At 33.5% G+C, this 15,235-nt stretch overlaps 1 protein-coding gene across 5 annotated transcripts in view; it reads left to right on the plus strand.

Moving 5' to 3' along the window:
* The window catches only part of LOC105475102 (adaptor related protein complex 3 subunit beta 1), a 300,089-nt gene that overhangs the window by 68,651 nt on the left and 216,203 nt on the right, over positions 1-15,235 (plus strand). For all 5 annotated transcript variants that reach the window (XR_011624903.1, XM_071098787.1, XM_071098786.1 and 2 more), the window contains exons 4-7: positions 2,402-2,497; positions 3,113-3,273; positions 5,024-5,090; positions 14,479-14,661. Coding sequence is in view for 4 of the 5 variants with exons in the window: in XM_071098787.1 (XP_070954888.1) it covers positions 2,402-2,497; positions 3,113-3,273; positions 5,024-5,090; positions 14,479-14,661 (507 nt within the window). In the remaining variant the exon portion in view is untranslated. The remainder of the gene's footprint in view (positions 1-2,401; positions 2,498-3,112; positions 3,274-5,023; positions 5,091-14,478; positions 14,662-15,235) is intronic.

Below are 15,235 nucleotides of genomic sequence, written 5' to 3' on the forward strand. Positions count from 1 at the left end.
TTTCATTTGTACTTAAGAATTGAGAAATAGGTTGGATTATGAAATTATCATATCAAATTATCTTAACAGGGTGCCAAGATGCGTTGAATCTAAATCGTTGACAATTTCTTTAGATAAACGGAAGATTTTGCCTTTCATTTAAAGGAATTTTTAAAAAATTCCATGAGGATAGTTTGATTTTGATTTGGTCAGCAGTACATTTGGAAAAGGTGTATGGTTTTAATGAAGAATTAGTTGTATCGGTGGAAGTACCTCATCTGGAGCAAGTTCTTGTCTAGTTCGCTCTGTTTAGACTTTATTTGCAGTTTATAGTGCCACGCTGAAAAAAATTGGAGTGAGTTTAGGAAGGAGCAAACAGGATGGCAGAGGAACTTAAAGCTGTTATGTTTCATGAGAAATTAGGGTACAAGGAAGGAAGGTCATGACAGTTGTCTCTAAAGTAGTCCAGATTGATCAGTATGACTCGAAATACGATCCAGTATAGTACTGTTTTTATATTTCCAGCACCAATTCCAGCGATTGCCAACTTTTTTCCTCATTTCCTGTGTTCTTTGAGTATATAAATTAAAAAAAAAATTTTTTTTTTAAAATTTTTAAAATTTTTGAGACAGAGTCTCTGTCTAGTTGCCCAGGCTGGAGTGCAGTGGCACAATCCTGCCTCACTGTAGCTTTGACCTCCCGGGCTCAGGTGACTCTTCCATCTCAGCCTCCCAAGTATCTGGGACTACAGGCACATGCCACCATGCCTGGCTAATTTTTTTTTTTTTTTAACTAGAGATGGGATTTCACCATGTTGCCCAGGCTGGTCTTGAAGTCCTGGACTCAGGCAGTCTGCCTGCCTCAGCGTCCCAAAGTGCTGGGATTACAGGCGTGAGCCACTGTGCCTGGCTAAGTACATACCTTTTAGGTATATACTATGCTGGTATCTTTGAAGGATAATCAGGGATGTGAAGATATTTGAGAAGGTAGATACACGTTATAAATAGTGCTAGAAGGAAGCAATGGATACATTTCAACTCAAATTCTAGTTTTTGTTTTTTTCTGTTCATAATTTTGTGTAAACTCAGTGATTAAATTGCCTGTAAAAATTGTTTTCAAGACTGGGCACAATGGCTCATGCCTGTAACCCCTGTGCTTTGAGAGGCTGAGGTGGGAGGACCAGTTAAACCCAGGAGTTCGAGACCAGCCTGGGTAGGCAACACAGGGAGACCCTGTCTCTATAAAATACTAAAAAAAAATCTGGGTGTGGTGATGCAACCCTGTAGTTCCAGTTACTGGAGAGGCTGAGGTGGGAGGATGGCATGAGGCCAGGAGGTTCAGGCTGCAGTGAGCCGTGATTGTGCTATTGCACTGTACCCTGTGCGACAAAGCAAGACAGTGTCTCAGAAAAAAATAAAAAACCAAAAAACTGTTTTCAGAACACATCCAATCTTTCTGAATTTTTATTACGTTAAATTGGTATTAATAGTCACATTATTCTTACTGGACTGAAAATATCATGTAATGCATGTTGAAATGTGAGTATTAACATAAAAATCAGAGTTAGGGCTCTGGACTCTTTTAACAGATGAGGAAACAAGTTCCCGTAACATATAGTTAGTGGTCGGGGCCTAAATTCTTTCTTATTATTTTTTAAAGAGCTAGGGTCTCTCTATGTTGCCCAGGATGGCCTCTAAGTCCTGGGCTCAAGTGATCCTCCTGCCTCGGCCTCCTGCATAGCTGGGACTACAAGCTTGCACACCATGCCTAGCTTCTTTCTTTTATTTTCATCCCTAATTTTGAAAATATTTATACAATTTAGTTAATATTCTTTTTTTTTTTTTTTTTTTTGAGACGGAATCTCGCTCTGTTGCCCAGGCTGGGGTGCAGTGGCCAGATCTCAGCTCACTGCAAGCTCCGCCTCCTGGGTTTACACCATTCTCCTGCCTCAGCCTCCCGAGCAGCTGGGACTACAGGCGCCCGCCACCTCACCTGGCTAGTTTTTTGTATTTTGTAGTAGAGACGGGGTTTCACCGTGTTAGCCAGGATGGTCTCGATCTCCTGACCTTGTGATCCGCCCGTCTCGGCCTCCCAAAGTGCTGGGATTACAGGCTTGAGCCACCGCACCCGGCCTAGTTAATATTCTTATAGGAGATCTGCTGAGGGATTTTTTATTCCCTTCAAGAGGAAGGGGCACTTTTATAGGCTATTGCTATTGTGGACTGGACTATTAAAATGATTACTTTAAAGACTTTTTCTGTTGCTACTTATTATCCCACAAAATATTATTTTTATTTTACAATCTAAGATGTGACCAGATTCAGTTATTTACTTGAGAAAAACTGAGCATGGATTTTGGTATAGCAAATACTGAGTTTTAAATTTTCACTCTGGCTACAAATAAATGATTGTTTTTTAACAGATCAAGAAGTTGGTATATGTTTACCTGGTTCGATATGCTGAAGAACAGCAGGATCTTGCCCTCCTGTCCATAAGCACTTTTCAGCGAGCTCTGAAGGTAAATAATGGAGTGGGTAGGCAAATAGCTACAAGGTTTCTGCAGAGTTGAAAGTGTGTCATTTAAAGAAGTGGAGCAATAATCCACTAAATAGCACAGTAGTGTCTTGAAAGAGTTAAAGGCGTCCTATAGTGCCTACTCAATACACTTAGAAAATAATTTATACAACCAACTGAAACCTTGCTGTATATGTTGCAGCTTCTGTATGTTTGTTTATATTCAATATAATTATTTTCATGCTTCAAAGAACTGTTTATCATTATACTAGTTGTTGAAAGTGTGTGAAGGGGGTTATCAGACATTTTTAAACATGAAATTGATGACCTGCAGCATTTTATTATTATTTAAGTATAAAAACCCAGCATATTTAGTAATAAATGACCAACTAGAATTATAACTATTACTTTTATTTAAAACATTATTAAAGAAGTAAACATTTATTTATTTCTGTCTCTTTTTCCCCTTCCCATATACTAGTTGTTCATTTTAAATTAAGTAGCTTTCTTTTGCTATTGTTCTATAACACCCTTTAAGCACCTATTAACTACATCTTAAAGATATCTTTGAAATATTGTAAAGTTGAAAATTTGGTGAATATTTTTGCACTGTTTTTAGGATCCAAACCAACTAATTCGTGCAAGTGCTTTGAGAGTTCTGTCAAGTATTAGAGTGCCAATTATTGTACCTATCATGATGCTTGCTATTAAGGAAGCTTCTGCTGACTTATCACCATATGTTAGGAAGAATGCAGCCCATGCAATACAAAAATTATACAGGTAGGTGCATTGTTAACAATATACAAAGGATCTCTAATGTTACATGGAATGTTGTAGACCACAGAGGCTTATTTTAGTAGCTCTTTTAGCTAGCCCATTCTTATACTAAGTAAATCCAGTGACCGTATGATGGTATTTTCCCGGCTGCAAACGTTCCTTACACATCTTTAATTTTGTTTTGGCTGTAGAGATGCTATGCAGGTTTTTATTTGTGAGGCTGTTAGAGCCTGTGATAATTTATAGATTTTACAACTTAAGAATAATCAGAATTTGAATTCTCATCTGTATAGTCTATCTCATGTACACATATGCTTGTATTATTAGAAAATTGAGATTTTGTTTTTCCTGTTTACGGTAGAATCTTAAGCGTGTGATCTTCTCAACTCACTTATATTTGTTTTCCCTTCTATCGTTGTTCCTGCTGCTCCCTTCCTTGTCTAATTCTTTTCCAGAGCTATTTTATTAAGTAATTTAAAAAAGTGTAGTGATTTGAAATACAGTGCTATACCATATCTGTGTGATATTTTAGAAATGTTTTGCAATATTGCACAATGCCGTGATCTCTGTGGAAAATTTACTGTCCAAATAGAATTATCTACAACAATTTGGTATTATTTTCGGCTGTCATTTATTCCTCAAGCTTTTTGAGACTCTCTTCTGTTTCTGATGTTGTATTCACAGTATCATGCTAGGTGTATTTAGATGTATGAAAACAGTAGAGGATGTGGCACTTACTTATGAATAGCATATCATGTATTTGCGGAAGAAAATCAAAGACATGCCATAATTAAAGGCAATCTGTAACTGAATAAGATATTAGCACTTGATATATATGTATATACAAAGGTACACTAGCAATGTCTTTGATAGGACAGGGACCTATCATATTTTGTTACCAGAAAGTAAAGATGTCATGAGATGGGTGTGGTAGTGAAATGCTGCTTTGAGAAGGAAGACTTAAGCTGAAATTTGAAAGAATTAAAAAGTTTGTCCAGATAATTATAATGCTTAATAATAAATATATGTGTTTGTAAAAAGTGAAAACTTTTTTTCCTGTGTTAACTGTCAGACAAAGTTTTATCATGCTTCTCACTCACCTTTTCTCCTTATAAACTTATGGGATAAGATGCATGCTCACTGTAATGATTTAGAAGTCCTATCACTGGGCTTCAGTATATTTCAGCCTCAATGCTTGCCTCTCCTTGCCTTGAGCTTATGGTCTGTTAGTATTCTATCTCAAATGTTTTAATCTTATTACTACCTCTTATTTTTCTTAGTTTTAGTTGGCAGATATGCATGTCTCTATCAGTGAACTAGTATGATATAAAATTCTTATTTGGAAATTTTCCATATTTGTTTTTGGCAAGTATGTATCCATAGTAAAATAATGACTGCTGTCTTGTTATTTTTTTCCTCCCATTTGAAAAAAGAGTTTGTGGTTTTATCTACTTAGTTACTTTCTTGAAAGTTTCCAACTCTTTTAGAAGTGAACTTATTCTTTCAGTACTTTCTTAACTAAACCATTGATATCTGGTTTAGTTCATACGAACAATATTAGAGGGAAAGATTAGGACACATTCATGAGAAAAACCATCCCATTTTACGTTGTTTTTTCTTTATTTCTAACTTATAATAATTCTTGCTCTCCTTTCCCTCTTTAAAAGTTTCTCAACATCCTTGAATTGGTGAGTTTTTTTAAAGCTAGAATTAAAGGGAAAAAATTAATATAAGTTCTTTTTATATTTTTTAGCCTTGATCCAGAGCAGAAGGAAATGTTAATTGAAGTAATTGAAAAACTTCTGAAAGATAAAAGCACAGTAAGTAATGTCTTTTTGTGTCTTTGAAGTAAAAATGTGCTTTATTTACGTAGTATCATTTACCATTATATATTTTATATAGTTATATTTATTGATTTCAAAATGGTATAAATATTAATGGCACACAGGCCTATTTTTGAAGAACAAAAATTTTCATGTAATGAGAAAGATTGCATTTGGAATTTTAGATCATTAAGTGTTTCTTCATCAGAATCTGAAAAAAGGCAAGTTGGGAAAAAAATATTTTTGTTTAACCTGTGGCTAAGTGGTTAACATGGTAAGATCAAGGAATAGAGGTGACTCATGGGGGATGTGAGTTTCTAGTGTATTAGTATCTTAGATGGGGCTTTTGTACCCACTTTTTATGTTTTGAAACTACTGAGGAAAAGGATTCCAGGTCATCTTAGGATGCTATCATCAGGGAGTATGTGCTATCTATGCATAGCAGCTATCTAATATAGTAGGCACTAGCCCCATGTAGCTGTAGCTATTGCTTTATGGCTTAGCATTTGATCTATCCTGGATGTTCAATAAACATTTGATTAGAATGTGTATTCTGCTGTTGTTGAGTGGAGTGTTCTATAGACATCTGTTTTATCAGACATCTGTTTTTTAGTGTTGTTCAAATCTTCTACTGTGCTGATCTTATGCCTACTTGTTCTATTCATTATTGAAAATAGGGTATTGAAGTCTCTTTAATTCTGTCAGTGTTTACTTCATCTATTTAGGAGCTTGGATGTTTGGTGCATATATGTTTATAATTTTTTTAATCTTCCTTTTGTCATTGTAAAATGTTCCTCATCTCTAGTAACAGGTTTTGTTTTAATGTCTGTTTTGCCTGCTATTCTAGCTTTTTTATGGTTTCTGTTTCCATTATATATCTTTTTCCATCCTTTTACTTTCAGCCTGTTTATATTTTTGCGTCTAATGTATGTCTCCATAGACAGCGCGTAGTTGGCTCTTGTCTTTTTATCTGATCTGCCAATGTGTGCCTGTAACTGGAATGTTTAATCCATTCACACTTAATGTTGTTATTAATATAGTTGAATTTGAAGCTCTCATTTTACTTGCTTTTATATGTTTCATACCTTTTTGTTCCTCATTTCTCCTTTACAGCTTTTTCTTAGATTAAGTGAATATGTTCTAGTGAACATTTTAATTCTTTTCATGATGTTTTTCACTATATATTTTTGAAAATATTGTCTTACACTTGGAGATTATACTTCTAGTTTCTTTCCTAGACCATTTAGTAAATATCTGTTAGTCTGTAGTATACCAGAAATCATTGTTGCATTTCTTCTATGCATAGTTGGCATAACGTAGGAGGTAACCAAATATAGATTGATTATAAATGAAAACAGAGAAAAGCAATTTGATTCCTTTTTGTCTTCTGTATGACAGGCATGCTATCTGCCAGATATGAAGTCAATATTATTAATATTATGGTTAACTTGATTTTAATAATTTTAAAAAATAGTTTTTTTTCTATTATAAGTGCAAGAGATTGACTACGTACCATGGAGAACAGTAAGATTTACAAGAAGCCGATCTCTCATTTTAATGAGGTTTACCATCATTTCTGCTACATTATAGACTACGAGAAATTCACTGGGTGGCCTGGGAATGAACTCTGTATAATATGTGCATGTCTTCCCAGACAGGATACAGCATATCATAGGTAAAAACAGCAGCGTTTGAATCAGGTAGAACTGGCTTAATGTCTGAGCATCTGCCACATAGTATATGTACCAATTCTTTATGAGTTTTAGTCTCCAGATTTGTAGGGTTTGTAATATTTAATTTATAAATTTACTGTTTGTGTTGAAAGAAAGAACTATTGTATATAAAACCCTCAGCACAGTTCCTAACACCAACCACATAGGATGTTGTTAAAAATTCCAAATAAGAAATAAGTACTCAAAAAGGAATGTAAAGAATACAGTATCTGTGTAAAATTGAAATGTCTCTTTCCAAAATACACTAGAAAGAAAAAAATATTGAATACTTGTTCATTGCAAGTATTTAATATTTGTTGAATGACTGTTGAATTAATTTGTTACATTCTTGGTAACAGTAATTAAGTGTGTAGTATTGTTTTTAATGTCTCCCCCACCCCCATGCAGTGGTTTCATGCTCAGTGTTCATAGGTAGATTCTTTGGGGGCTTTGGTGGCCTACCCTTTGTGAGGCACTCATTTTTCCTAAAGTGTAATATACTATATGTTTATTTTTTAAAAAATTAATACATATTTCTTTTTCTGTCTATAGTAAAAAAACAAAGTTTTTACTGACACCTGTAATTCTGGTGGTATAGCACAGAGTTCCTTCTAGCCTCTTTCCTTTTTATATTTGTAACTTCCTATTCAACTTTAAGAAATGTGGCTCTGGCCAGGCACCGTGGTTCTTGCCTGTAATCCTAGCACTTTGGGAGGCCAAGGTGGATGGATTCCTTGAGCCCAGGAGTTTGAGACCATCCTGGGCAACATGGTGAAACCCTGTTTCTACAAAAAAAAAAAAAAAAAAAAAAGGAAAAACAAAAAAGAAAACAAGAACCGCGACTTCTATTTCCACAATCTATTTACATTTTTACTGAGTCCCAGAATGCAGAATGCAGAATGCAGAGAAATGCAGAGAAATGCAGAGAAATGCAGAGAAATGCTTCAGAATTGTTAGTACTATATCTCTGTGGGGTATACAGTAGCATGGGGCCTAATAATTAGAGTTAACTATTTGTTTAGAGTTGTTTTTGTCTTTAGTCTTTTTTTTTTTTTTTAATGCTATGGTAAATCAAAATTGCTTCAATTATTTATATCTTTGAACTCATTATGTTGGTATGTAAGAAAGCTATTGATTTTTTTTGAATGATAAATTTTATATTCTTTTTTACTGAATTCTATTGTTTGAGTTAATTTCCTCATTCATCCTCCTTGGGGGTTTTTTGTTTTTTGTTTTTTTGGGGTTTTTTTTGCATGACAAAGGGTCTTTGCTTTTAAATGATTATTAGTACACCAAGTAGTAACATGTAACAAGTTATTGAATTCTGTTCTCTTTGATTAAGTAACTAAAAGTGGTCCAAACAATTAATATTATGGTTAACTTCATTGTTCTAACCACTAGCAGGAATGGACTACCAGATGTCGCAGAAGAAGGCCAAGATTTCACCCCTCTTCTGCCTAAACTACTTCCGGATGGTTCTCTTCTACTGGGTCTCCTCTACTTTAGTGCTGCAGCTGCCTTGGGATCCCAGGGCAGCAGCCTCCTTGGCCTTGAACTCTTTCTGCCTTTGCAGGCAATATTATTCAATTTCACCTTGAGCTGCTGCTTTGGTCTGCTTCTGCCTCCGTTTCTTTCACTGCAGGTCTCAGACACCCTTTTCAGCAACCTGCAGCAGCTGCTGGATCCCCTGAGACTGACTGGCCATGACAGCGCCAACTCTGAGGCAGAAGCAAGCGGCCTAAATCTCTCTCTTTTTTTTTTTTAATTAGAGAATGAATCAGATCTGCAAATAGAGATGTTTTACTTCCTCTTTTTCAGTTCCTAGAACTCTAATTTCTCTTGTCTAATTATATTGTTTAGTGCCATCACTGCAGTTGTATTCAATAGTAGTGGAGATGGTGGGCATTCTTGCCTTGTTTCAGGCTAAAGGAAATGCTTACATTGTGTTTGCATTAAGAAAGATGCCTGGCCCTGAAGATTTTATCTTTGAAATATAGTACTTTTGCAAGGTGCTTCAGGATTTCTTGATATGGGTCAATTGTTTTGCCTTGGTACTCATTGAGTCCTTTTAGAATGTAGATTCAGAATTTATATTATCTCTAGCAAAGTGGTTTTTTTTTTAAAGATTATAATTTTAAATATTAACTCTGTTATTTTTTTTCTTCTTCAGGGATTCCTATTTTATGCACATTGGATCTTCTTTGCCTGTTTTACATTCCAGCCATTGTGTCTCTAAACATCTTTACTTCTTTCTTTATCTCATTTTTATTTTTTTGGTTCTTTTTCTACCTTTAATATCCCTTTTTAAATTTTCATTCAGTAATTTTATTCGAAGGACACCTTGCAATTTAGTCTTCATGCCTGATTATTTTTGCCGTCTTGATTTCTTTCCTGGTGTCACTCAATCCTGAGTTCTTTTGTTAATTTATGATAACTTTAAAACATTTATAATTTATATTTATATTTCCTATTTTCAAATGCTTCTTTTGAGGGCATTGAATTCATTTTGAAGTGTTGTGTTGTTTCCTTTTGTTTCATCATTTATATTTCTTTGTCAGTAATTTTAACCAGTTGAATTGTTTTGATTTTCATTTTCTGTTTTTAGTACTTACAGATTACTTGCATCTTTTTATTTCTTTGGACAGGATTGGTGATTTGATTTTGAGGTAGCTTGCAAGATTCCTAGTACAAGAGTACCTTCTCTGTTAGAATTGCAAAGTATGTTTTCTTTGTAGATGGCCTTTTGGTGGGAGGATATGCATGCATAGGACCAGTATATGTTCCCAGACTATTTTGAGATATATTTTATAGCGGCCTAAATTTTTCTCTCTTCTTTTCTTTTCTTTTTTAGGCAGGGTCTTACTCTGTCACTCAGGGCTGGAGTGCAGTGGTGTGATCATGGCTCACTGCAGCCTCGACCTCCCCAGCACAAGCAATCCTCCTGTCCCAGCCTCCTGAGTAAATGGGACTATAGACATGCACCACCATGCCCAGCTAATTAAAAAAATTTTTTTGTAAAGATAGGGTCCCATTGTGTTGCCCAGGCTGGTCATGAACTCCTGGGCTCAAGTGATCTCACTTTGGTCATGCAAAGTGTTGGGATTACAGGCATGAGCCTCTGCACCTAGCCCCTCTTATTTCTTTTTTCCTGTTATTTCAGTTTCCAAAGGACTGCTCTCCCCTTACTTTTTTTTTTTTTTAAGCTAATTTTCTCCGTGAAACTTTCCCTTTCTACACAGCCTCATTGAGTCATCCTCTCTTTCAAGTCTTTTCGTTATAGTCTGCTCTGATCTACCAAGAATCTTTTCCAGTATTTTCACACTTAGGATGTTCTTTCTCTTTCCGTTGTTGATTTTCGTTTACTTTTAGGCCCACCATTAACTTCTGCTTGCCTTGTTCTAGGCATTTTTTTTCTATACTATTGTAGGTCTTTGAGAAGTTTTGTGATACAAGCATGAAAATAGTTATCTGGAATTTAGGGTTTATATTTCTACTTATATATAATTTGAGGTTTAAAGATTCTCTGTTTTGAAGTTAGGCTTAAAGCACAGGTTTTGGTCCTTTGTTTTTTTTTTTTTTTTGGATTTGGGTTGGGAGAGTCAGACATACTTAGGCACTGTTAACTTGTCTACCCAGTATTTAAATTAGCTGTATTTTGAGAATGTTTTCTGTTAATTTTTTCTTTTGTGTGATTATAATCCATTGTAGAAAGGTTAAAAATATTCTACACAGTTATTTGTGGATCATATCTTAATTATTACCTTTTTTTGGACACATGTAATTCTTTATTGGAGGAAGACAGGTACATTTTTCCCCTGCCCCCCACCACCAAATTTTTAATGTCAGCATTGGCATTTAAAATCAATAGAGGATCAAAAATCACTTTCATTTTAAAAATCTCCCAATTAAATGTACCAGGTCTAATTTATTTCCACATTTTGAAAAGGAATTTATTTGTTGCCAGCAGCAGTTTTTTGGGATCATTATTACGATGATGACATTGGTGTTGCTGCTGATACATATACATTTGAAAGATGTTGATCTATTAAACTTTCTTCATTTAACCTCTGTTGATTTTGAGACATACCATCTGTTGCTTCTTTTAGGCTAGAGGATATTTTTTTTCAATTGAGATCTCAAAGAAAATTAGTTCCATAATTCTAATTTTAAGGAAAGGCGGAGTTATAAACATATTAAAATATAATAGAATGGCTTTTCTCTTTTACTAAAAACCAGTATGTGTCATATGAATAGTTTTTTCCTAAAAATAGAATATTTTAATGTAATTTAGGTAAAACATATTACAGAAACCTTACAACTGTAGTCAGTGGACTTAAAAGGGGGCATCTGATCTATATTCTGTCATCTCCAATCAACTGTTACTATTTTTCTTTATATAATTTTTTATTGTTTATTCTTAAATTTTATACAAACATTTTCATCTACCTTCTCAACATGTCCTAAACACTTTCCTACTTTACTACAAGCCTTTTCTAATGTTCACATATGAATTCATTTTTAAAATTAATAACACTTTCTCTTGTTTTTCTTTAAAATGTAGCAATCCATAGTTGTTGACATTATTTTCTTCATTACTTTAGAAGCAGAGTGGTATTTATTTCCTTTTCCTTTCAAGTTAATCCTAAAGAAATCCTTTTGATAGCATTTAACTTTCTAATAGAAAACAGAGTTTCTTAGGAAAACAAATTAGGTCAGTGCCTGCTGAAACACTGATTTATTTATATATTTTTGAGGACATAAAATTTCCTCTTTTTAATTTTTGCTCCAAAATTATGTTTAATGAATAGATTGGTAGTTTATAGCTAAACTGTAGGGGTAAGACACAATTTTATAAGTTATTGATTTAATGTTCATAAAAGCCCCACTGTTATGTGCAAAAAACACACCCCTGAGTTTGTGCAGATGTTTTATTGTGATAGATCTATTATCCAGCTATTAGAAGATAAATGACTGATCTTTCCCATTTTCCATGCCTCAAGAAAATTGAAATAAGAAGGGGAATATCATCTGGGCTGTATGATTAGGGAAGGTTGGATAGCCATTAATTTAAGGGAAGAAAATCTTGGCAGCATTGGCCAACTTATACCATATTATCAATCAAACCTTGATGCACTTCTTGTGATGACCCAGCACTCTCAGGTTTTTGCAATGTTAATTAGAATTCATGACAAAATAGATGCAAGGAAACGTTTTGTACCCTTCATAATTTTATAGAAAATTTATTGTTATTAGAGGAACCATTTGCTTAGTGTGATTTTTTTCATTACCAGCTTGTCAACTAGCATAGATAATCTAGAGAAAATATGAACTCCATAGATGGGGTGTCACTTTTGTTGATGGTTCATGTAGTTTACCTTGGAGCACAGCTAATGGCTGAAGTTCATAGCAACAGCACAGAAAAACGTGGCAACCAAGGGAAGATAAATGAACCATGTTTATTGCTTTAATATAAAAAATACATAAATGGAAAACTGCATTTGAATTTGATGAGCTCATTGCCAGTTTTGTTGGAGTGATTTATTTTTCCCCTTATATGAAAAGCTACTATTGACACAGTGAGATGGAAATTAACTGTCTGTTTTTTGGAAACCAATATTTTTGGTTTTAAAATCTGAGTAGATCATTTAATTTTAATTCTGAATGTTTTATAGAATATTGAACATTTAATAAACCAAAATTATTAATTTTCCTTGTATTGTTTAGCCCAGGGTCAGATTGTTAAAAATACATGATTAAGTATCTAAAATGGTCAGTTTTATTTTGTAAAAGTACTCTCTTTATATGCTTTTTAATTATTTTGATGTTTTCTTAAACTTTATTTGTATCTGTTTAATTAATGATATTTGTTAGTACCTTAGAAGGTGTTAGTACGTTAGAATTATTGTGTACATGTAGCTCTTGGTTTAATGAATTTAATATTGTGTGGTAGCTGATTTTCCATTTAATTTTCCATTTAATTAGTGTCAAAACACATTTGGAAGAAAATAATTGCTAAGACAGAATAACTTGATTTTACGTAGTATTTTAAAAAGTGAAACTGTGAATTACCTGTTCAGTTTCATGGATCATTTTATCCTAGGTACTATCCTTTATTTTTGCACTTTAATACCTTTTACCAATTGATCTTGATATTAATACAAGGTTGATAATACATAGGGATGTTTATATCTCACAGTGAGTTATTCTAGAGTTTAATGTCATAAACTTAGTTGTTGTAAGATATTTTAAAATGGTACTAATTGTCACTTTATAGAAATGTAATTATCACAAAATATAATTTCTAAAGAAATTATGTCTTTTGCAGAAGACACCAAAATGTGATTGAAAACATGGGCTTAACTTCCTTGCCATATGTGTAACAAATAGAAAATTATATGTATAATGCATTTTTATATAGTTCACACAAATAATCAATTCTGTGCTTTTTCGATTGAGGTGCATACATGCTGGGACCAGCAGGCACCAGTACATGGGTAGGGCTGGAGTCAATAAATGCAGCTTCACGTTTATACTGATTGGTAATTCATAAAATCCCCACAGGACTTGAAACTTGTTTAGCATAATAGCGAGTCTATATTCTGAGCTGTTTTCTTTCAATTGTATTGTTGGTTGCATATTAATAAACTAAATGTCAGCCAAGTAGAGGGACAAACACTCAAAATATGAATATCATTGTATCTAATATTTTTCAAAAAGTACCATTTCAGTAAGTTATATTTCTATTTAATTGCTTATTTTAAGTCATTGGGGAAATTTTAGACACTAAAATGAAGATCCCTAGTGTTCAGATAGAATATGGTATTAATTTGTTTTTCAAAACTGTATTATATTGTGGGCTAACTGCACATATATCATTTGTACATATATAGAAGTATTTGTGTAATATATATTCTGCTTAGTTTGTATCTTTAGAGTAAAGGAATCTTAATGTTACCACTTTGTAAAAGCATCACAGTTCAGAAACTAACATTATGATTCATTAATTGGTCTTGGAAAAGCCGCCTTTTGTTGGTAATATGTTATTACAACTTATACACATTGTTATAAAAGTATTAAGAGCCCAGGTGATGTTCTAAAATTTCAGCCAGTGTGTTTTCTTTGTAAATAAATTATATTGGGTAAAAACTGGTGGATTAAGATGTATATGATTTGAAAGTGTTCTTCTGTTAAAAAACATTTATGAATTTCTCATATACTTTTTAACGTAAGTTCATTGTAGTATGATTGTCATTCTCATTTTAAACTGACACAATGTGATCTTTGTTATTTTGATTCTTTTTCTGAATATTGTTGTGAACAAAGTACTGAATTTTTAGATTAGAATTTAGGTTAGCTTTAAACATGAAAAATGTGCATAATTAATGTTTAATCCACATAGGAACAATGTATTGAAATTTAACTTGGTGAAATAAAAACGTCAGAATTTACTTCTCTTCAGAATAGTATTAGTTTTCTAGACATATTATAACTATTAAAATTATTCTTTGAAGAATAGGCACCTTAAAGTTTGTTATTCAAACATGAACATTCATTTTAATTGAATGACTGAATAATATTGATTGCCATTAAACTGATTACACTAATACCTAAGTATGACCTTTGATGTAGGGGAGAAACATTTTTTAATAAGTTACTATTTCTTTCTTTTCTAGTTGGTGGCTGGCAGTGTTGTGATGGCTTTTGAAGAAGTATGCCCGGACAGAATAGATCTGATTCATAAGAATTACCGCAAGCTATGTAACTTACTAGTGGATGTTGAAGAGTGGGGGCAGGTTGTCATAATCCACATGCTAACTCGATATGCTCGGACACAGTTTGTCAGCCCTTGGAAAGAGGTACGTGTTGAACAGTCTTCCACTTTCAAATATACTAAGAGGATGGATGAGCTTTTTAAAACTTGTGCAAAAAATTAGGAGTAGTAAACTAGAGAAATCTGCATATTTAAGGAAGACTCATTGGTCTCTTGTTCTTTTACTAAAGCAGGCAACCAATATCAATGCAAGAATAATTGTCCATTGTTTTGGCAGTGGTTGATACATATATTTAGTGGTGTAAGTATATACACTTTTAGTTTGATACTGGCAAGAGGCCCTCATTAGGAGGAGCAGCATGACACCGTGTTTACAGTGACATTGCCAAACCATGGATTTTTTGGTTACTAGTTACTTTCACATCTTTGAGCCCCAGCTATTCCAGGTACTCATTTGTAAAAAAAGTAGGTGATGTGATTCTAGAGCATGTGAATTTATACCTAAAGTAATTCATTTCTTGCCTCTATAGATAAATATTGTTGAACTTTTAAACTACTTTTTCCTAGTTTTGTATTTATGAAACATTTGTGTTCTTCTTCTCTTCACTTTGGCTGGTAGCATTTAGTAGAATTAATAATTTAAGTGAAGCTATTTGTTT

This window comes from Macaca nemestrina, chromosome 6 (genome assembly GCF_043159975.1).
Source record: "Macaca nemestrina isolate mMacNem1 chromosome 6, mMacNem.hap1, whole genome shotgun sequence".
In the NCBI taxonomy this organism is placed as follows: Eukaryota; Metazoa; Chordata; class Mammalia; order Primates; family Cercopithecidae; genus Macaca; species Macaca nemestrina.